The sequence below is a fragment of the Hylobates moloch genome, unplaced genomic scaffold (assembly GCF_009828535.3).
Source record: "Hylobates moloch isolate HMO894 unplaced genomic scaffold, HMol_V3 SCAFFOLD_18, whole genome shotgun sequence".
Taxonomy (NCBI): domain Eukaryota; kingdom Metazoa; phylum Chordata; class Mammalia; order Primates; family Hylobatidae; genus Hylobates; species Hylobates moloch.
In genome coordinates, this window is record NW_026652293.1 from 8847675 (window position 1) to 8870426 (window position 22752).

General features: G+C 49.1%; 1 protein-coding gene and 1 pseudogene across 20 annotated transcripts in view; both read right to left on the minus strand.

The window, feature by feature from the left end:
• The window catches only part of NFASC (neurofascin), a 203470-nt gene that overhangs the window by 68166 nt on the left and 112552 nt on the right, over positions 1 to 22752 (minus strand). For 13 of the 20 annotated variants that reach the window (XR_009210890.1, XM_032137196.2, XM_032137190.2 and 10 more), the window contains 5 exons: positions 12258 to 12438; positions 4419 to 4436; positions 2854 to 2959; positions 584 to 780; positions 15 to 137 (listed from right to left, as the gene is read on the minus strand). Coding sequence is in view for 19 of the 20 variants with exons in the window: in XM_032137196.2 (XP_031993087.1) it covers positions 15 to 137; positions 584 to 780; positions 2854 to 2959; positions 4419 to 4436; positions 12258 to 12438 (625 nt within the window). In the remaining variant the exon portion in view is untranslated. The remainder of the gene's footprint in view (positions 1 to 14; positions 138 to 583; positions 781 to 2853; positions 2960 to 4418; positions 4437 to 12257; positions 12439 to 22752) is intronic. The other 7 variants (XM_032137191.2, XM_032137205.2, XM_032137201.2 and 4 more) reach the window with 1 other exon arrangement.
• LOC116457757 (large ribosomal subunit protein uL13-like) lies at positions 7750 to 8338 on the minus strand (annotated as a pseudogene).

Consider the following 22752-nt stretch of genomic DNA (forward strand, 5'->3'; position numbering starts at 1 on the left):
CTCTCAAGACTCACAGCTGCTCATCCAGAAGATGACCGGGGATGGAAGTCCAGGTGGGGGGTTGCACTGGAGAGTCAAAGGAGCGCCCTCTTGGACCACGACAGGGTCTAGGTTTTCCTTGGGCCATAGAGGAGATTCTGGAGAGAAGTGGACAAAGAGGATAAAATGAGGGTGATGGCTGGGCCCGGGGCAAGGAGCAGGGTCACAGGCAGGCATGTAAGGAGGAGAAACAGAAGGGGCACCCGGACAAGGAGGGAGCAAGAGAGAGGGACAGGGCACGTGAGCCTACTCGAGGGGCTGCCCTTGAGAAGCAGGAGAAGGGAGGCATCTTCAAAGGATCCCCTCCTTTCCCCTCTCCTGTGTCCACAGTGGCCAATGAGATTGTTGCAGACAACAACTTCAAAAGGAAGCTTTGGGAGCTTCCTTTCCAGGGAATCATTCTGAGTTGGGGAAGATGCAATAGAGAACACCAAGGCATCTGCAGGCCAAGGGCAGGGGCAGCCCTTCTGGAATGGCCTTCCACACCCCCCACTCTCCATTTACCCTGGAGCAGGGCATTTCAGCCCTGCCCCACGCTACTCACTAGACACCTGCAGGCGGATCCTATTGGACAGGGCCGTGCCAAATTTGTTGCGGGCGAAGCACTGATATTCCCCCTCATATTCCTCCGGCCGCCCGCCACTGCGGAAGTCAATCACCAGGGTTCCAGACCTCCTCCTCATGGACACCCGGGGGTCCTTGGCAATGTTGAAGAATCTGCTATTTCGTGTCCAGTGGAAGCTATGGAGAGTGGGGAGCAGGGGCAACCAAGACAAATGGGGTGGGCTCTGGGCTCCAGGCAGATTTCAGATCCCTAATTCCTGGCTCAGTACCAAAATTCCCTCTCTCAGTCCCATCGTGGCACCCCTATACCAACAGGTCTCAGCCTGGCTGAGCAGAAGAACCATCTGGAGAGCTCAATAAAATGCAAAGTCCCAGGTCCCACCCAGGTGACTGTCCAGGGCAGGGGCCTGACATTAGTATTTCTATCCACCTAAGACTGGGACTCGTGGCTCTAAGTGTTAGGTACTCAAGTAGCTACTAGGGGGTTATGTTAAATACATCATTGAGGAGACATTTTCATTTCTAGAATCTAGAATCTGCCACTTCTTTCACCCCAGGACATTTCCAACCTCCTACTAGGAATGCAAACTTAAATTCATACTCCACCCAACCTAAACACATCAGGGAGCTGGCTCTGCTCCTCCTACCGCCTTAATTTTACAATCCATTTTAAAGCCAAAGTGAAATGGCTTAGGTTATTTGTGCCCTGCTCAGTGAGTACAGATTATATAGCAGTGACCATGCCCTGTAGCCCAAGAGTGGCAGCTTTTGGCCGGGTGCAGTGGCTCATGCCTGTAATCCCAGCACTTTGGGAGGCCAAGGCAGGCAGATTACGAGGTCAGGAGATCGAGACCATCCTGGCTAACACGGTGAAACCCTGTCTCTACTAAAAATACAAAAAATTAGCCGGGTGTGGTGGCGGGCACCTGTAGTTCCAGCTACTTGGGAGGCTGAGGCAGGAGAATGGCATGAACCCAGGAGGCGGAGCTTGCAGTGAGCCAAGATTGGGCCACTGCACTCCAGCCTGGGCGACAGAGTGAGACTCCATTTCAAAAAAAAAGAGTGGCAGCTTTTAAAGAAATGGCAGCCTAGTAGAATTGAGCCACTGGTGAAGAGCACTAGAATGGCCCCCTCTGCTCCTCCTGGGAGCTGCAGCCAGGGCCTCACATCCTCAGATGCCCACCATCTAACTTGTAAAAGAAGCAGGGAAAGCAGGAGCAGCTGGAACAGCAGGGGCTGCTCAGTGCCACAGGATCATTGTCCCTGCAAAGGAACCATGGGGGAAAGACCAAACCACAGAAGCAAGCGAGGTTACCACTACCTTGACTAACCCTTTAGGGTGACTCCCATGGCCAGCGAGGGAGTTCCTGCTGGTTCCCAGGCTCAGAGCTCTGGGTTCGAGACTGTCTTATGCAAACCGAGGGGCCCAGAATAAAGCTGCTGCATAACTGGCTGCCTCTGCTTGGCCTCATTTCTCCTGCTGACAGACACACCCTAGATGGGGTCCTGTCACATCTGAGTCTGAATCTTGCATGAGGCTCCTGAAAGGCTCAGTCTGTGGATGCTACTTTGAGGATGGGGATGGGGGTGGATAATAACGTCTGCCATGTCTCCGATGCTTATCATTTGGTAGAAATGAATCTGGCTTTGGGGGGTCAGAAGCATGAGTTTAAATCTGGGTTCTGCCCCTTTCCAGCTGGGTAACCTTGGACCTCTGTACCTCTGTTTTCCCTCCTCTTCATAAGGACATTGGTCCTTCCCCAGAGCACTGCTAGGTGTTCGAACAAGACAACGTGAGTAACAGAACCTAATACAGAGCCCGGACACACACAACAGGCTTTTAATTCATGTCTGTTGACATCTTATTTGGTCTTAATGAGCACATAAAGAGGTAGAGGCATGCTCAGAATGGAAGACTTGAGTTGGCTTGGAAGAGGAACTTCCTATAAGCTAAACGTGGGGCAGATGATGGGAACACAGGGTGGAGGAAAGAATATTATATGGAAAGTCAGAAAACTGAACATCCAGTCCTGGCTTTTGGTGTGAACTTAAGCCACTTGTTTTCTGGTCTCCAGTTTCCTTATCGGCAAAATTTCCTAGTACCTCAATTATGCCTTCCACCTAGTAGGTGCCTAATGGAAATTTTTTGGAATGGATGAGTCTAATTTTCCAGCTGCCTCATTTGCCTTAGTTATCATCAGGCCCAGAGGCAAGCGGGTGGTTTCAATGCATTTTTTCCCCTCCACTCACCTGGGGGCAGGGTTCCCTTTCGCTTCACACTCAATCAGGATGTTATCACGGGGATCCACGATGTGATCCTTCACTGACTGCTTGGTGATGGTTGGTGGCTGCGTCACTGCAACAGTGCACAGGGAGCATGGTCAGGGCTGCAGGGACCTCCATGGGGTCCAGCTTGGGGAACAGCTGAGATGAAGAGCTTCAGGAGCCACACATGCAAGCAGGCAAGTGGGTGGGGTGTGGGGGGCGGTGAACAGGGCCTCATTCTAGAGACCTAGCTCCTTAAATGGTGCCGTAGGAAAGAAGGTGGGTGTCAAAGATTAAGCATAAGAAGAATCCCTTTAAAAAGATCCCATAGGCAGCCGGGTGCGGTGGCTCATGCCTGTAATCCTAGCACTTTAGGAGGCAGAAGTGGGCGGATCATGAGGTCAGGAGATCGAGACCATCCTGGCTAACACGGTGAAACCCCGTCTCTACCAAAAAATACAAAAAATTAGCTGGGCGTGGTGGAGGGCACCTGTAGTCCCAGCTACTTGGGAGGCTGATGTAGGAGAATGACATGAACCCAGGAAGCGGAGCTTGCAGTGAGCCGAGATCGCGCCACTGCACTCCAGCCTGGGCAACAGAGCAGGACTCTGTCTCAAAAAAAAAAAAAAAAAAAATCCCATAGGCCAGGCACAGTGGCTCACACCTGTAATCCCAGCACTTTGGGAGGCTGAGGCGGGTGGATTTTCTGAGGTCAGGAGTTCAAGACCAGCCTGGCCAACATGGTAAAACCCCATCTCTACTAAAAGTAAAAAAAAAAAAAAAAAAATTAGCCGGGCATGGTGGTGAGTACCTGTAACCCCAGTTACTCGGGAGGCTGAGGCAGGAGAATCACTTGAATCCAGGAGGCTGAGGCTGCAGTGAGCCCAGACTTTGCCACTGTACTCCAGCCTGCGCGACAGAGCGAGACTCCAAAAAAAAAAAACAAACAAAAAAAAACCCATAGCATCCCGAGGAGAAACTGAAGGCCAGACTTTTAGTTTACTCATCCTTACATTACAATGCTTAGCACAACATACAGTGCACAATAGTTTTTGATAAATGTCTGTTGAATGAATAAAGGAAGAAAAAGCAGCTAGATTTTCAGAACTTAGTGGTCATGGTGGTTCTGAGCACTGGAGGCTCAACAAATGGCCAAACTATGGTGAGACTAGGGCAGAGAGGGCCTTCAGTCCCCAAGAACTTCCCAGATCCTCCCCTTCTAGATCCCAAGTGCCAGTGTTCTACCCTGGGGTCCTGTGCCAGCCACTGGAGGATGGAGAAACAGCTGTGGTGGACATGAGCTTCGATCCAATGACCCTCTTCTTACCACGTGCCCTTCTGTCTTTCCCAGCAAGAGAATGCTGCAGGCAAGCCTCCTTCCTTCCCCCTCAGTACGATACCTCACTACAGGGCTCTGGTGTGGAGAGGCCCCAGCGGAAGTCCCAGCAGGCCACTAATTCCCAGGTATCACCTCATGCCTCATTCCTCCCTCCCACCTCCCAGAGGCACATGTACAGGCACAGGCACAGAGAGGCACGCAGGGCACTTACGCTCATTCTGAATGCTTGCTGTTAGTTCCGACGGGTTAGCATTGGAGAGGGAGAAAAGAAGAACATCGTTATGCACACAACCGCCCAGGAGTCCTCACGCCCCAGCACACAGGGAGTGGGCGGGGTGTGCCTGGAGAGGGCGCTGAGCACAGGGCTCTCTCCTCCTGGCTGCAGAGCTCAGTGCAAGAACCAAGCAGGGTTGGGGAATGGACCCAGTGAGTGCCTTATATAGAAGGTGACGCCTCCCCTGGGTGACCAAAACCACAGAGTTGGGCAGAAAGACTGGCTCTGATCAAAGGACAATGTCACCAGGAAGTCCACATGTCCCAAAGTGACAATGCTGCTTGAAAGAGGCCCTGAAGGTATTTCCCTCTATCTGATGCCACTGAGGGAAGTGGGCTCCTCAGCCAACAGTGAACAGGAGAGGCTGAGGGCAAGATAGGTGCCAGGAAGGGAGTGGATCGGAACCACTGCTGCAGGGCAAAGCTCCAAGGCCTCACTTCTCCCACAACACCTTCTCTCCTTGGCATCTCCTCCTTTCCCATCCTATGAAAGACTCTAGAGGCAAATGCCCCTTCCGTGGTACATTGCTTCTATTCATGGTACATTGCCCTGCAGAAATCATGCTTCTCAATGGGAGGCTCCAGGGATGAAGCAGAGGCTACAGCTCCTTTCTGTGCTTTTCACAAAGAAGGTAAGGAGGCAGGTGGCACAAATCTCCCCCAGCTCCTACCTGAAGTGTGCATGTGCTCGTATAGGTGTGCTCCTGTGCAGGTGGGTGTATGTATCTGAGGTCTGGGCTTCTCAAATTTTAACATGCATCACCTGGCGGCTGGTTAAAATGCAGGTTCTGATTCAGTTGGGTTGGGGTGGGGCCTGGGACTCTGCCTTTCTGACAAGTGCTCGGGCAATGCCAGGCTGGTGGTGTGTGAACCACACTGGATAGGAAGGTTTTAGATGGTGTGCTTTTTGTGGGGACAAGGTCTTGGTTAAGATGTGCAGAAAAGAGAACACGTGTTGCTGTGACTTTAAAATGTCTTTTCCTGATGCATATATCAGAAAGTAACATGGCATTCTCATTTCATGCAGGTGCAGACTATTGTACTGTTGTTACAGGCTGACTTTTTCAGAGTGAGGGCTCCTTGTGGGGAGTTGCGAGCTGCCAGCATCAGGGCAAAGCCATGGTGACCTTGAAGCCTTCCTACTTGACTTGAGTGAGACGTGGCGAGGATTCTGGGGTCTTAGAGAGGGCAGCCTGGAGAAGCCAGAGTTAAGCTCAGAACAAGGGGTGCAGGAAGAGCCACAGCAGGGGAGGGAAGAGAGACCCGAGAGGAGGGGCAGAGTGTGGCAGGACAAGGGCCCTGCTGTACATGCTATGCATGAAGGAAAGTCTTGAGACTAAGACATGAAAAGATCCAAAATAATGATTTCGTGTGGCCCCTAGAGAACTGAAGAGACATTTGCTTTATTTGCCCAGGGCTGCCTGGGCAGAAGACAAAGGAATGAAAACTCCAGGGGGAAAGCAGAAATCTATGGCTTCTGAACACATGCTCCCCGGAGCTCGTCTCTGCAGCATCTTCACCCATATGTGATATTCTTGCCAGGGCCCCAAAAAAGGTAACTCTAGAAAGATGAATGCCAGTTGGCTTGGGCGGGGAGAAGGGGCCATTCTTAGGAGAGGCAGGGCTGTCACTGGGACCCACTCCCCTTGGCCCTTAGCCCAGGCCCTTAGCTTCTTCATTCAGGACATTTTTGGGGTCTCACCCTGGTTAGCAAGCCTGACAAGGGACCTCCTTTGCCTATTCAAGACTTCAAGCCTCTCTTTTATAGAATTGAAGGCTGACTCAATGGAAAGAGCCCTAGACATTGCCCAGGGAATCTCCAGATCCAAGGAAGAAGTGTCTTGGCTAAGACCATACAGGAAGTTTGCTGCAGAGCTAGAAGGAGAACCAGCTCTCCCAGTGCCCAGTCCAGAGTTTTTTTTGTTGTTTTTTTTTTAACAAATCTATCCTTGGCCAGAGAGGTGAGTGAGCCAGCTGGGGGCTCAGGACTCTGTTCTCCTTGATATTCTGGAGAAAGGTGAGTGAGAGGGGAGACTGTGGGTGCTGGAGACTCTCAGGGCAGCAGGAGCTGGTTGGATGCTGTCCCCAGCCCCCATACTATCAGGCCAGGGGCCTCTGGAAAATCCACTTGACTAAAGGGATGGCATCTGCAGCCACCACTGTGCTACTAAGGAATTTCTCACAGGGACAGAGCCAACCCAGAAGACAAGCTGCCACAGGGAGAAGACAGTGGGGACAGCTTATCTAGGGATGAGGGTGACCAAGCTCCCACCCAGTGTCACACCACTCGCCTTCTATGGAGCAGTGGAAAGTGAATTCCACAGCTCTTCCAGCCCAGCTCTGCAGGGAGTGAGACAGACGCCTGCTCGGTCTGCAAGGTTTCTTTACTTGTGTGCCTCTTTTCTTTCCCTGGCTCTGATACCTACGACCCCTGGCACCCATCTCTCAGGAGATGGAGCATGTGAGTGCATGTGATTGAGGTGTGTGTGAGTGGGAGTGTGCATGAGTGTGAGCGCATACGGGTATGTGGGGGCATGTGTGAGTGTGCATGAGTGTGAGCATGTGAGGATATGTGAGGGTGTGCGTGTGAGTGGGTGTGAGTGTGCATGAGTGAGGTGTGAGCATGAGCGTGAGTGTATGTGTGAATGTGCATGTATGTGTGAGAGTGTGCGTGTGAGTTGAGACCATCCTGCAGCGTTATTTGTGATGAAGGTGGGGAGGAATTGTTTCTGCCACTCCTGGGAGGAAAATGCTGTCCCCTGATGCAGGGCCAGGGACAGAAGGGCCAGCAGACTCACTTTTTGGCAAACTCACTCCAGTTGATGAGGCGACCCTTGGCTTTTTTCAAAGGTCATACTGTTCTCCTTGGGGCTGGATAGGGAGGGAAGGAGGGAGGGAGGGAGGGGATGGGTGGGAGGGGTGCGTGTGACTTTGCTGGCACAGCAGTGGGAGCTGGAGGCTGGGTCTTCAATGAGGGATTGTGCAGCAGTCCGGGGCTCTGCTCCAGGAGGCCTGCGGCGCCCAGCCTCTCCAGAATAGAAGCAGTGCCCCCGCCCTCGAGACACAGATGATGTCCGCTGAAGGGGCAAACAACTAGAAGGGACACCTGGCGGGGCAAGAACGTTAAGAATGCCTGATCTTCCTTCATCCCAGGGCTGGATGGAGGGTGGGCTCAGCTCAGCACACATGGGAGGTCTGTGGTGCTGGGCCCAGCGAGAAGGAGAGACCCGCCGAGGACAGCCTCTTCCCAGGGCAGCCGGGGCCTCTCTGAAGGGCTGGCCTGCTGTCTTGCATTCAGCTTCTTTTTTCTGTTTGTTTGTTTTTGAGGAATAAACAGTCTTTATGGACTCAGACCAGAAGCCCATGGGTCTTGAGGACCTCTGTGGACTTGCGATTTTCTTCTCCCCATTCTTTTGGGCCTGTTTCTGCTGCTGTTTCTTTTGGTAGTGGATCTTGGCCTTTTCCCTCCTCTTTTCCTCCAGGGTGGCTATCACTGCCTGGTACTTCCAGCCAACCTCATGAGACAGGTGCCCCAGGCAAGCAGACTTTCTCGTGGGCTTCAGATGCTCAGCCTTGAGGGCAGCAGGGATCACCATCCACCTTTTCATGTCGGGGCGGTGGGATCCCATCAAACACCATGAAGCAGTCCAGGGAGGCCTGGCATCGCTGGGTCTTGTGGGGTAGCCTGCCCCGTAGGGTCTGCCAAAAAAGGCGGCTGGAGGCCCGGGAATGGTGGGGGCCTCGGGAAGGGTTGGTGTTCATCCACTTGCAGAGGAAGGCCAGATGCTTTAACTTGTTTCTATAGAAATTGCCAGAAATGTCGATTTCGCAGTGCATGACCACCACCTTCCAGCCCAGCAGTACAGGAGGCCCAGGAGATGGCCTCAGCCATAGAGTGCCAGGACCTGCCCCCTCATCCCTTGTTATCTTTGGTGGCCACCTGGGGAAGTGTGTTCAGTTTCTGCAGACTCTTTTTGGACACGTTGCCAGGGCCATTGGACCTGCAGCAACCGGGGAGGTGCCATGTGTGTGGGGCATGCTCCGGGCAGACTGGGTCTCCCACCCCGACACAGCCAGGGTGTCTGGAATGGCGTTGCAGAAGGACTTCCCTCTCCATCAGAGAGGCGCTGTGGTCCTATCCCGGCTCTGTCGCTTCCTTGTCTCTAACCCGCAGGCTAAGGATAACACCTATGTTGAGGGTTAGCTGCCAGAACCATGTGCGATGAGGCACGGGCAGCACTTAGCTCTCTCCCTGGTGCATGACACCTGTGATTCCAGCGGTTTCCAAGGAGGACTCAAAGGAGGCAGGTAGGGGTGGGACATATCAGGTCCCAAATTTGGGGGTCAAGAGACTTGGGTTCAAGGTAATTTATAGATTCAATGCCATCCCCATCAAGCTACCAATGACTTTCTTCACAGAATTGGAAAAAACTACTTTAAAGTTCATATGGAACCAAAAAAGAGCCTGCATCGCCAAGTCAATCCTAAGCCAACAGAACAAAGCTGGAGGCATCACCCTACCTGACTTCAAACTATACTACAAGGCTACAGTAACCAAAACAGCATGGTACTGGTACCACAACAGAGACATAGATCAGTGGAACAGAACAGAGCCCTCAGAAACGATGCCGCATATCTACAACTATCTGATCTTTGACAAACCTGACAAAAACAAGAAATGGGTAAAGGATTCCCTATTTAATAAATGGTGCTGGGAAAACTGGCTAGCCATAGGTAGAAAGCTGAAACTGGATCCCTTCCTTACACCTTATACAAAAATTAATTCAAGATGGATTAAAGACTTAAATGTTAGACCTAAAACCATTAAAATCCTACAAGAAAACCTAGGCAATACTATTCAGGACATAGGCGTGGGCAAGGACTTCATGTCTAAAACACCAAAAGCAATGGCAACAAAAGCCAAAATTGACAAATGGGATCTAATTAAACTAAAGAGCTTCTGCACAGCAAAAGAAACTTCCATCAGAGTAAACAGGCAACCTACAGAATGGGAGACAATTTTTGCAATCTACTCATCTGACAAAGGGCTAATATCCAGAATCTACAATGAACTCAAACATATTTACAAGAAAAAAACAAACAACCCCATCAAAAAGTGGGCAAAGGACATGAACAGACACTTCTCAAAAGAAGACATTTATGCAGCCAAAAAACACATGAAGAAATGCTCATCATCACTGGCCATCAGAGAAATGCAAATCAAAACCACAATGAGATACCATCTCACACCAGTTAGAATGGCCATCATTAAAAAATCAGGAAACAACAGGTGCTAGAGAGGATGTGGAGAAATAGGAACACTTTTACACTGTTGGTGGGACTGTAAACTAGTTCAACCATTGTGGAAGTCAGTGTGGCGATTCCTCAGGGATCTCGAACTAGAAATACCATTTGACCCAGCCATCCCATTACTGGGTATATACCCAAAGGACTATAAATCATGCTGCTATAAAGACACATGCACACGTATGTTTATTGCGGCACTATTCACAATAGCAAAGAGTTGGAACCAACCCAAATGTCCAACAACGATAGACTGGATTAAGAAAATGTGGCACATATACACCACGGAATACTATGCAGCCATAAAAAAGGATGAGTTCATATCCTTTGTAGGGACATGGATGAAACTGGAAAACATCATTCTCAGTAAACTATCGCAAGGACAAAAAACCAAACACCGCATGTTCTCACTCATAGGTGGGAATTGAACAATGAGAACTCATGGACACAGGAAGGGGAACATCACACTCCGGGGACTGTTGTGGGGTTGGGGGAGGGGGGAGGGACAGCATTAGGAGATATACCTAATGCTAAATGACGAGTTAATGGGTGCAGGAAATCAACGTGGCACATGGATACATATGTAACAAACCTGCACATTGTGCACATGTACCCTAAAACCTAAAGTATAATAAAAAAAAAAAAAAAAAGAGACTTGGGTTCTTCTTTGATTCCACTGCTCATTTGCTGTGCGATTCTAAGCTAGCAAAGGCTTGAGTTTCCGTGAACACAACGTGGGGTGGGGGTCATCCCAGGGACACTGGAATGGTGAGATGGTGGGGAGATCAGGGCACGCTCAGCTCTACCCTACAGGTGGGGCTTTGGAGAGCCTGACTGCTTGGGGTGTCTGCTGTGTCTCCGTTTCCTGTAGAGCTTTAGAATTCCAGATTCTTAAGATAGACACCAAAGCCATCTATTTATAGGCTCACCTTGTGGGACCCCTCACCCACTGGCCCCAGGGATCAAAGCAGCAGGTGAGTGAGAGAGGAGAAGTGGCAGAAGAGAAATGAGCCTTCACCACTTCCCTGATAACCCAATTTCCTCTGCACACTCTCCCTCCAGGGACTTGGCCTTACCAGGCTCCTTATTAGACTGTCTGCCTGGGACTGTTAATGAGAAACTCTCCTCGAGCCAGCAGCGCAGACAGTTACCATGGGAACAGGTCCTTTCACAACTCTCCTCTCCTCCCTCCCTCCCTGTGCACGTGCACACGTGTGTGGGCATGCATACATATGCACACATACATTCAAGTCCACATGCCTGGGGGTATTGGGAGGGCAGCAGGGGCTTTGCCCATCTTACCTCTGGGTCTGACTTACAGTTACTACTGGTGTTCTATCATCCAAAGAGTCCCCTCCTCTGGGGCAGCTATTATGGGTGAAGTAGGGTGCCAGGAGGGCTGAGATACCTCCAACTCTTCTCCAAACTATGCTAACTCCAGGACCAGGGGTCTGGCTTTGGAGAGCTCAGGGAGGACTTTTTAGAGTTTGTATTACTCTCCTGCCCCCATCCCCAGACATCTGTTAACTGGAGAGAGCCCAAGCCAATGTTGGTGTCATGTGGGTCCCCTCTGTTCCTTGACACAAGGAACAGGGGTCAGAGATGGCATGCTCACATCTTAGCGATGCTAAGACATTTTGCCAGAAGTGTCAGAGTTGTGGTAAAGGTGGCACACACCTAATGGCAGGGCTGAGGAGCTTGGCTGCCAATACATGGGCCATTGATGAACGCAGCAACAGATACGGTTGGTGGAGACATGGCCATTAGATTTGCATTTTAAGCCCCTTACTTTATGATTCTGATGGTCAAATAATGCCCCCTCCATGAGAAACAGAATGACAGTGATTTTACTTTTTATCTTTACTGCGGGAAAGTTGAAAACAATGAGAAGGAATCCATGCCTGGTTCTCCCATGTGGCATGATAATGGGGCTCTATTTTAATGTCTCATTTAGCCATGTCTTTTGCAAAGATAATTCTGCTCCCAGCCCTTCCCAGGCCTGTATCCTCCTGATTACTCCAGCCAAGAGGGCCCGAAGGGTGTGGATTTGAATATATCAGACATTAGAAAGGCAAGTAAGAACTGGCCCATCACACTTGACCCTGGAAACTGCTTTTATGGGCAAGTCAAGACCACAGAGGACCTGGAGAGGTGAGCAGAGGGAAAAACCCAAGTGGCACTCAGAATCCCAAACTCCACCACCTCTGGTCCCACTCCACTGGCTCCAGGCGCCCCAAGCATCAGCTCAGCCACAGCCCTGAGAAATTGGCTCTGCAACATACAGTCTCAAACTTCCAAACATGAGCCCGTGTCAATTCTTTGGAGAGAAACCCAGCTCTGAATCTCAGAATCCACTGCTTCCCCTCTCCTCAAACTTCTTTGAATGATCTGAACTTTCCTCTGACCTTCCCTCCCCTCCCACCCCTCTGCCCAAAATCAGGAGAAAAAGAGAAGAGGATGGGGCAGGACTCACGATCCATAGGAATTTCGATGGCTCCGCCAAGACTGAGGAGGCAGAGGAGGAAGGCTGCATGGACCCAGGGCGGCGGAGGCTGCCTGGCCATCCTCGGCACCCGGCCCCGCTCCCTGCTCCCCAGCACTCGGGGTCTTGTCACCTCGAGCCGCTTTAACTGGGCCTCCCGGACAGAGCTCAGCTGTGGAAAGAAACATAAGAGCAAGTGGGTTTTTCATGAACTTGTGGTTTGCTCTAGCAATCCTACAGGGCTTTGGAGGACCCAAGGGCCCCCTTGGTCACAGAGTAATGTTCTAGATAGAGCAGGGTTTCTTAACCTCAACACTATTGACATGTTGGACTGAACAATTCTTGGCGTGGGGAACTATCCTGGGTATTGTAAGATGTTTAGCAGCATCTTTGACCTCTACCCACTAGAAGACAGTACAGCCCACCCCCCTTCACCACTACCAATCAGAAATGTCTCCGGACATTGGCAATTGTTCCCTGAAGGGCAAAACCCCCAGCTGAAAACCACTGTTAGAGAAGGAAGGGCAACTCTGCAAAGAACAGTTATGAAAACAAACACTGGCCTATTGGCCTGCAGGCCCAGCAACCAGAATATGCCATGCACCGATCTGGTAAGAAATGCACCAATCTCACAGCCTCTCTGAACCACATGTGCTGAGTGTGCCTGGGGTTGAGCATATTTGCGGTAGAGGCACAGAGATGAGATAGCACTGATGTCCTTTGATCCCAGGACAAAGGGGGCAGGGTGACATTGGCAGGACTGGGGATCATGGGTTAGATAGGTGAAGACTTAGCACACAAAGGACTTTTTGTCATTTTTGCAGAAAAATGAATGATTTCTGCAAGTATTTTGTGCAGCTAAGGTACAGTGGTCCCTGATATTGTCCTTTTATAGATAATGGCAGTGGTGAGACGATGACTAGGAAGAAGTGGGCTTCAGGTGGTTGGTAAACAACATTTATAATGGTTTGGTGTTCATCCTCAAGCACAAGAAATCATTCCAGGGCTTACAGGGATGGTGTTAAAAATGGTTGTCCAAGGAACCTAGAATGGATCCTTAGAGACAAACTTTTCTTCTCCTCCTCTAGAAAGAGAAGAGCAAGAATGGCCTACAGCTGAGACTCAAATACAGTGCTTTAAGATTGCCTGAGGTTCTGAAACATACACTTTAAAAAATTGGTCCAGTTTGCTATTCTACTGTGGTGCCAAGTCAAAGAGGAAGGCAGGAGGTGGCTTCTCCAGAATTCCTCCAGTTTTCCTAGATTCATAGCTACCTATCAGATGGACACATCATTCTCCTGCTCCTATTTTATTTGGCAGCAAATTGAAGTCCACTCTCAATTGTGCACATGCACCATCTCCCATCCACCCTGACTGAGGGTGCAGAAGATTAGAACAGGACTCCAGTGCTTGCTCTCTGAGAGGGCGAGAGATCCTGGGAGACCAGGCCATCTTTCTGGAGACCTGGAGCAAAAAGCAGGTCACTGATTATCACAATAGGACAAGGGACTTCCCCTGTGCCAGGATATGGGGCAAACTAAAGGATTCTTATTCACATTTTTGCAGTTTCTTTCCTAGAAGCTGGGCCCAGCACCAACCCTCAACTTTGTGTATATTTCTAGACTCCATCCACTTGCCTCCTTTCCCACTGCCACCACCTTGGTTTTGATCACCAACATTTCATGCCAGAGTTACCGCAACAGCTTCCTAAGTGGTCTCTCCACGTCCACTTTTCCCCCCGTGGTTTGTTTTTTACTTTATTATTTTTAACTGACACATAATAATTGTACACATTTATGGGATGCAGTGTGATATGCCCCTCTGATTTACTCTCCACTCATAACCAAAGCTGTTATTTGTAAAGGCAAACAGAAATGTGCTACTCCCCTAGTGTAACTCTCAATAGCTCACTGCTGCTTGGGAGTTAAAGGTAGTGTCCTTGACATGGCTCAGAGGCCCTGCATAATGCATCCCCTCTGCTAGCTCACTGCCCATCCCTCCCTTGCATCCTGTGTTCCAGCCAAGACTGCTCTGCTACCAGCTCCCTCGGTACATCATGCTTGGTCTTGCTTACTGACTATTGCACCATTAAGCTCTGGTCTAGAACACTCTGTGTCTGCCCTCTCTCGTTAGTATTTGCCAGGTATGACATATGTGTCCTTCATCTGTGCTCCTGCACACACTTTACTTCCCCCATTATGGCACATTTCACTTTGTATTCATTCCAAAAGCCACTTGTCTATCTCCCCTATGAAAATGAAAGCTTTTTTATAAGGGAAGGTACCCTGTCTTGTTTACTGTTCTATTCTTCGAATCGATCATAGTACCTAAAACATAGCAGATCCTCGAAGCTGTGAGAGGGATCGATATATGGATGGATGAAAAAATGAACGAATGATTAAATGGATGAAATAAGAAGCCATTTGGACCATCATGTGCTTTTTTAAAACCTCACGCTTCCCCAGAAAACCACCAGGCGGCGCAGGAAGCACATGCTGTGGACCTGGGTGGCATACTGTGAAGGCTACTCATTAGTGGAAGAAAAAAATCCGTCCCTATACAGACGGTGCTTTCTGGAGAGGAAACCAACAAGCTGAAAGAGGGCTAAGAGAGTAGAAAATCTCCTAAGGAGGGACCCTCTGGCTAGAAGGCGCCACAAGAGGTCTTTGGTTCACCTTCCCAACTCTCTAAGATGGTCCTTACACTGTTGCAGAAAGAATCCATTAATGCCTCTCCTTGGCTTATACATCTCCAAAGACCAGACTCAGATTAGGCAGCTGAACCCTTAGTGCTGAGGGAACCTGCGCTAGGGGAAGGCACAGCAGGGGCAGTGGGGATGGCTCCCGTCCGCGCTCCATGACCACTATGTTTGGTTTAGGAGCTGCCAAGCAGTAGGAAGTGAAGGGAAAGAGACGGATATTTCATTTTGGGACTCTTGATAGAACTAGGAAGCCAGAAGCTATTCATTAAATCAGATACACATTGGCAAGAAAAAAAAGCCCAATTGTATGGGACATTTTTAATTCACTATTTAACAACAGAGTGGAAAAAGAATCTCAACATAATCACATTTAGCTGTGTAGCAATTCTCTCCCTCTTTCCTCTCTGGAACCCAGTTTTTCCAACAAAATCTTACAAGAGGAAAAGAATTTAAAGAACACTAGTTTCATACAATCCCCTTTCTTTTCAGATGAAGAAACAAAAGCCCAGAGAAGGGAAGTAACTGGTTTGAGTTTACCCAGCTGGTTAGTGGCAAAGCTGGAAAAATAACCCAGGTTTCTTGACTCCTAGTCCAGGGATTTTCCACCCATTTTTCTCTTTTTATGTACAGGAAAAGTACCAGAGTAAGGTTGCTATTTAAAAAAGAAATGTATAGTTTGGCAGTTCCTCAAAAAGTTAGACATAAAATTACCATATGACTCTGCAATTCTACTTCTAAGGTATACGTGCAAAAGGATTAAAAACAGGCATCAAACAAGTACATGTATACGCATGTTCACAGCAGCATCATGCACAACAGCCAAAGGGTGGACACAGCCCTGATGTCCTCTATGGAATGAATGGATAAACAAATTCCAGTATGTACATACCCTGGAATATGACTCAGCCATAGGAAGGAATTCAATACTGACATGCTCCAACGTGGATGAATTCTGAAAACACGCTCGGTGAAAGAACCATGCACAAAAGGTCACAGGGAATGGTCCCATAGATATGACATGTCTAGGTCTTATCTATAGAATAGATACATACATAGAGACAAAACACAGATTGTCTTTGGTGACCAGAGGCAGAGGGGAAGGGAGAAGGAGGGTAACTGGTTAATGGGTATGAGGTTTCCTTTTGAGATGCAAATGTTTTGGAACTAGATAGAGCTGTGGTTGCACACATTGTGAATGGACCAAATGCTACTGAATTGTGCACTTAATTTAATTAATTTATTTTTGAGACAGAGTCTCACTCTGTTGCCCAGGCTGGAGTGCAGTGGCATGATCTCGGCTCACTGCAGCCTCCACCTCCCGGGTTCAAGTGATTCTCATGCCTTAGCCTTCCAAGTAGCTGGGATTACAGGCATGTGCCACCACACCCAGCTAAATTTTGTATTTTTAGTAGAGACAGAGTTTGACCATGTTGCCCAGGCTGGTCTCGAACTCCTGACCTCAGGTGATCCACCCAGCTCGGCCACCCAAAGCGTTGGAATTATAGGTGTGAGCCACCACGCCCGGCTTTGAGTTGTACACTTTAAAATGGTTTATGTTATGTTTCACCTCAACAAAAAAGTATAATACTGGCCTTCATTATGTGCTCATAGAGATGGGACAGAGGATGAAGAGGACAGGTTATTCAACGTGAGCATATAAGGGCCCTCATCTCCCCAGGCTGGGCTCACTCAGCATGGAAGACAGGCACATGGTTTGCAACCCTTCCCATCCATTCTGAAGAAATTTCCTTCCAAGTCAAAGGAAGGAGTGAATCCACCATCTTTCTGAGTATGAGAGTTCTAGTACTGAGCTCAAAGAACCCAACACAGAGTGACGGCAGAGATGCCCTGCCTGAAGGTACCCCCACATCAGCAAGGCTTACAGTTCCCCTGTCCTGATGACCAGGAAGAAAGGTGAAAGGGACGGCTTGCTAGCCTACAGCAATCAAGTCCACATTTCCCATTCAACCTTAGTCATTGCACAGTCTTGCCCTATGGCCCAGTGATGCCACCTCTCGGGTTCCTCTCCCAGCCCTTCCAACCACACCAGAGAAGTGCAACATCCAGATGTGGGGGTGGTTGGTTCTAGTGAGATCATCCCAGGGAGGACCAGGAAACTCCCACATCCTAGGAGGGAAAGTAGAGGAGAGGGGGTAGGTTGAGCCTGAAGAAGAGGGGCCACAGTGATTGTATTCACATGCTGGGAGAGAGTGTAGAATTTTTCCGTTTAGTTCCACAGGGGCAAAGCTAGGACCAAATAGGAGGATGTTTCAGAGAGGCAGGTGCTTCCTTGAGTCACAGGAAGAATTGTCTGATAAATGCAGCCGTGCCACAATACCATTAGTGAAAAAACATACTCTAAATATGATATGTTTGGAGGATCCTTTTATATATAATAACATAAGAGGCAGGTTGTAAGGATATAAAATACATGAGAGGAGGGCTCAATGCGGGCGGCAGGGGGAGAGTGCAGAAAAAAACAAAAATAAATACAACAAAGAAATAAATCCTTTGTGGATGGATGGTATACTAAGTACTGGAGAACATGATTAATTCAGCTCGTGTATATCTGAGGTCTCCCAATCCCCCTACACACACACACACACACACACACACACACACACACACATCCATCCATCCATCCATCCAGGAAGACAAGATAATAGAACTACCTGAAGGTGAAATGTTCTGCCATGTTAAGTACTGTTTCATAAAAACTCCAAATGGCATTGGTCAGGCGTGTTACTGACAACATTCCCACACAGGAGGAAGACTGGATGCTTTTCAGAGTCACCTGGACACTCTTCAAACATGCAGATTCCTGGGCCCTCAATCTTCTAGGCAGGGGCCAAATCAGGTTGTAGATTGTTTTTTAATGCCCTTAGAACCTGTTATCTCACACAGGGATGGTCCACACATGTGGGAAACCTGCCTGAACACAAGGCCTTTAAATTTGCAAGGCTTGTGAGAGATTCAGATTCAAAATGTCCAAGATGTCACACGAGTTTGCTAATGATCCGCCTGGTAGAAAACCTCTGGACATGGTGGTGTCTTGTCTAGTTCAAGAGCATTGGCTGCATGGTTAGACAGCCTGGTTTGAGGCCACTTCCCACTTAAAAGTATGGGAGCCGGCGGCGGGGGCTTGGGCAAGCACTGAAGCTTGGAAGCTTTGTATTTATCGTCTGAAAAATGGGGATAACAATAGCACCGATCCTAGAGGGCTGCTGTGAGGATTTATCACACAATTCCTATGTAAAACACTTGGTAAAGCATGGGGCACAGAGTAAACGCTTAAAAAATGTCAGCTGCTGCCCCTGAGTGGGTTTGAGCTCAAAGGGGTGAGGGAAGCATTCTGTCCACCTCCACGACATCACCAATATGAGTAGTAAGTGGCTGTAATAATGACGCATCCATGGTCACAGCCCGCTTTTCTGTTTTTCCTTTTCTTCTGGGCCCTGGTTTCTTTCCCCACACTGGGGGCCCCTGGTGTTGATTCCACAGCTGTCCCTGGCAGACGGATGAGATCCCGTGGCTCCCATGAGCTGTCGCCATCGGGAGCTCCTCACATTCCCACAGCCACATTCTAGGCAGGCTGTCCTGGTGGTCACAACACATCTGAAGTGACAGGGAGAGAAGACTGGCAGCGCCGAGACATGGCTCAGCTGGCAGCTCTTCGTCTCCTGGGGGGGAAGCCATCTCAGACTTCTGGGCTGCAGTCGGCAGGGATTCATTCACACAGCCGACTGGACGGCAGGCATTACTCTAGAGAACACATGCGTGGACAAGAGACAAAGCGCCTCTGCTCTCATGGAGCTTCTGTCCCAGCGGGGAGGACAGTAAATAAATGTTGAATAAAAAATCCAGTAGCAATAAGTGCAACAGAGAAAACACAACCGACCTGCATATGGATGTTTAGCAGCTTTGTTGATAATTTTGCCAAAACCCAGACAGAAGCAACCAGGATGTTCTCCCATCAGCAGATGGAGAAACGGAGGTATATCCAATGGAATATTACTCAGTGCCCAAAAGAAGTGAGCTACCAAGCCATGGAAAGACATGGAGGAAAGGCACACTACTAAGTAAAGGAAGCCAGTCTGAAAAGGCTGAACACTGTGTGGTTACAACTGCATGACATCCTGGAAAAGGCAGAACTATAGAGATAGTAGAAAGATCTGTGATTGCTGGGGGTGCGGGTTGGGGGATGAACGGACAGAGCACAGAGGAGGGTGTTTAGGGCAGTGAAACTTCTCTGTATGATGCCCTAATGGTAGATACTTGTCATTACATAATACATTTGTCCAAACCCATAGAACGCCAAGAGTGAACCCTAACATAAACTGTGGGCTGTGGGTGATAATGATGCGTCCATGTAGGTTCATCAACTGTAATGAACATGTTAGTATGGTGAGAAATGTTGATAATGGAGGGGGCTGTGTACATGTGAAGATGGGGTGCATGGGAACTCTCTGTACCTTGAACCTAAAACTGCTCTAGAAGTATTTTTTTAAAGAAAGAAACCATAGTAGTGATTGATGTGATGTGATAAAGTGAAGTGAGTGGTCAAGGAAGGCCTCTCTGTGAGAAGTTGACATCTGACCAAGACCTGAATGGTAATAAGGCACTAACCTTGCAAAGACAGGTCAGAAAAGCATCCCAGGCAAGAAGAGCTGCTTGTGCAAAGGCCCTGTGGCAGGAATCACATTGCCCCATGCAGGAAACTGAGAGAAGCCAGCATGGCTGGAGCTTGGAGGGCACAAGGAGAAGAATGGAACAAGTCACAGTCAGAGAGAGAGTCCAGGGCATGCTCATGGAGAGCTCTGAAGGCCAAAGGAAGGAGCTTGAAGCACATTCTAAGCATGATAGGAAGCGGCTGCAGGGTTTGAAGCCAGAGTGACATAGTGAGATTTGCTTGTAAAGACCACTCTGGCTGCCACATGGAGGGCGGAATGTTGATGGGCCAGGGTGGAAGCAGGGAGGCCAGGTAGGAGGCTCCACAGCCTCTGAGTGAAGTCAGCCCTCAGCCTGCACACCAGACACCCCACACTCTTTCAACAAGACCCCCACCCTGTGCAGCCGGCCTCATGGCCACCTCTGGGGTAAAACATAAAATACCCAGAGCGGTGAGGACAGAGCTAAAGATTTCTTAAGAATCTGTTAGTGCTGGATATGGTGGCTGACACCTGTAATCCCAGCACTTTGGGAGGCCGAGGCGGACAGATCACTTGAGGTCAGGAGTTTGAGACCAGCCTGGCTAACATAGTGAAATCCCATCTCTACAAAAATATAAAAAATTAGCCAGGCGTGGGGGTGCATGCCTGTAATCCCAGCTACTTGGGAGGCTGAGACAGGAGAATCACTTGAACCTGGGAGGTGGAGGTTGCAGTGAGCCAAGATTGTGCCACTGCACTCCAGCCTGGGTTACAGAGCGAGACTCCATCTCAAAAAAATAAAAAAGAGAGAGAGAGAGAGAGAATCTGTTAGTGCTAGGTTTTCACATTGGGTCCAGAGGAGCTGGTGGGTTTTCCGAAAGTGACTCAGGGGCCTTCTTCAAGGAGGATTGGGCAGGAGGAGAACAGGTGGGACTCAGGACCCCCCTCCCACTCTCCCCAGAGCTGCCAACAGTCACTGTTTTCATACTGGGGTTTCATATAAGGTTTCATTTGAAGAAAAGGCTGTTGAGTGAAGGAAGAACCACAGTAAAGGCAAATTGGGAAAGGGGAGTGACTGACATAAAGATAGTGTGGGAGGAAAGAACTGGAAACCCTGTGCAGCAGCCTTATGTTCCATTTTCAAAAACCCTGTGCCCAGTGGCCGTGATGCACGGGGGCAATGGCAAGGCATGGACGTGAGGAGGAACACACCAGGCTAAGGCTGCAGTGTTGGCCTTGGCAAATCCCCCAGCCTTCCCACGCTAGCCTTTGCATTTGTGTTGAGGACTGGGGTGCCCAGTCTCATCTTCCCCTATCCCATTTCAGATCACTCCTACTTATACCCCATGCAGACTGAATAGATCAGACACTGGCCAGAGCCTAGATGACAGTACAGTCCTGACACACAAGCTCTGCAGCACCCAGCCCAGGACAGTCAGGCTTGCTCGGTGCTGTCAGCTCCCCTATTTCTTGCTGCCACTTTCAACTCAGAACTGACCAGGAAAGCTGAATATGTTCCCAAACCAATCACATAAGATGCCCACTTCTAGTTTGCCCATCTCCAGTTTCCCAGACACATCTGGAGCCTTCCTTTCACTCATGACAAAGCTTTCCCACTCCCCTGCCTGCCTCTGAGTCTGTCAAATGCAGGTGATGGTGGCTGACTTCCCTTGCTGTAGCAAGCGCTGAATAAATAGCTTCCACTTGTTCTCATGTGGGTGGTCTTTGTTTACTTCCACACTGTCTTTACGTCAATCACTCTTCTTTCCTAGTCTGCCTTTACTGCTGTCCTTCTTTCTCCTAATTCTTTGCCATCTTCCAGGTTCAGGTCAGGTGCTACCTCCTCTGGGAAGTCTCCCTTGCTTTCCCGGCACCATTCCTTCCCACCAAGGCTGGATTAGGTCCTTGTCCTAAGTACTCTTAGAGCATTTTGGAATATATTCACTATAATGAGTGCTAGATTTCAGTGTCAATTAATTATCTGTTTCCCCAACTGCACCATGAATTCCTTGAGGCTAAGACAGTGTCTTGTTCAACCTGCACAATGTCCAGCACACAGAGAACTCTAGTGCACATTTACTGGCTGCATAGCCAGCACCCATACTATCCTCCTCCCATCCACAGTGCCCATATTTTTCTTTGGAGAATTCGTCTCTACCCCTTTCTCAGAGCAATCCTACACCAATTCCAGGGCTGGGCCCTGATTAGTTTAAGCCAATTACCATCCCCTAGCCTGTCACCACCACAACTGGCTTAGGAATGGGCATCTATTCCAGCAGGCGGCAATGGGATTCATGAAGACTGCTGCTGAGACCTCTGGGAAAGAGGAGGTTCCCTTCTCTTCTGAAAAAGACCCTGTGGTCATCTTCAGTAAGAGGAGAGGCTGAAGCTATTGGGGGTGGGAAAGGGGGTCTCCATGTGAAATCTGAGGATAACCTGGAAGGCAGAGAGAAGACATAGGAAGACTCAATCCTTCATGTCCTTGTTTGAGTTACTGATTGAGCATTTTCTGAAACAAGTCTTACTGTGGGTTTTTAATTACATATACACTTACATTAACAATTCTCTTTAATTTGTAAGCCAATTAGAGTTGAATTTTCTATCACTTGCAACTGGCAGTGCTGTCAGAATCAGAAATGCCCCTAGAATGCTGGTTGATGCCTACCTATGCTGCCACTTTCTGTATAAAAAAAGTATCCTTCCTCCTGCCCACCTCTACCTGGACCCAGCCCCAGCTTCTGCATGGGTCCACCCTTGACCATGAAATGCCGCTTTCCCCAGAACTTCTAAACTCTTCTCAACTGGCTCTCTGCCTCAGCAGAGAAACGTCTTCAAGTTTCTCTCATCTTTTTTTTTTTTTAAATGGAGTCTCACTCTATTGCCCAGGGTGGAGTGCAATAGCGTGATCTCAGCTCATTGCAACCTCCGCCTCCTGGGTTCAAGCGATTCTCCTGCCTTAGCCTCCCGAGTAGCTGGGATTACAGGCAACTGCCACCATGCCCAGCTAATTTTTGTATTTTTAGTAGAGACAAGGTTTCACCATGTTGGCCAGGCTGGCCTCGAACTCCTGACCATAGATGATCCACCCACCTCGGCCTCCCAAAGTGCTGGGATTACAGGCATCAGTCACCATGCC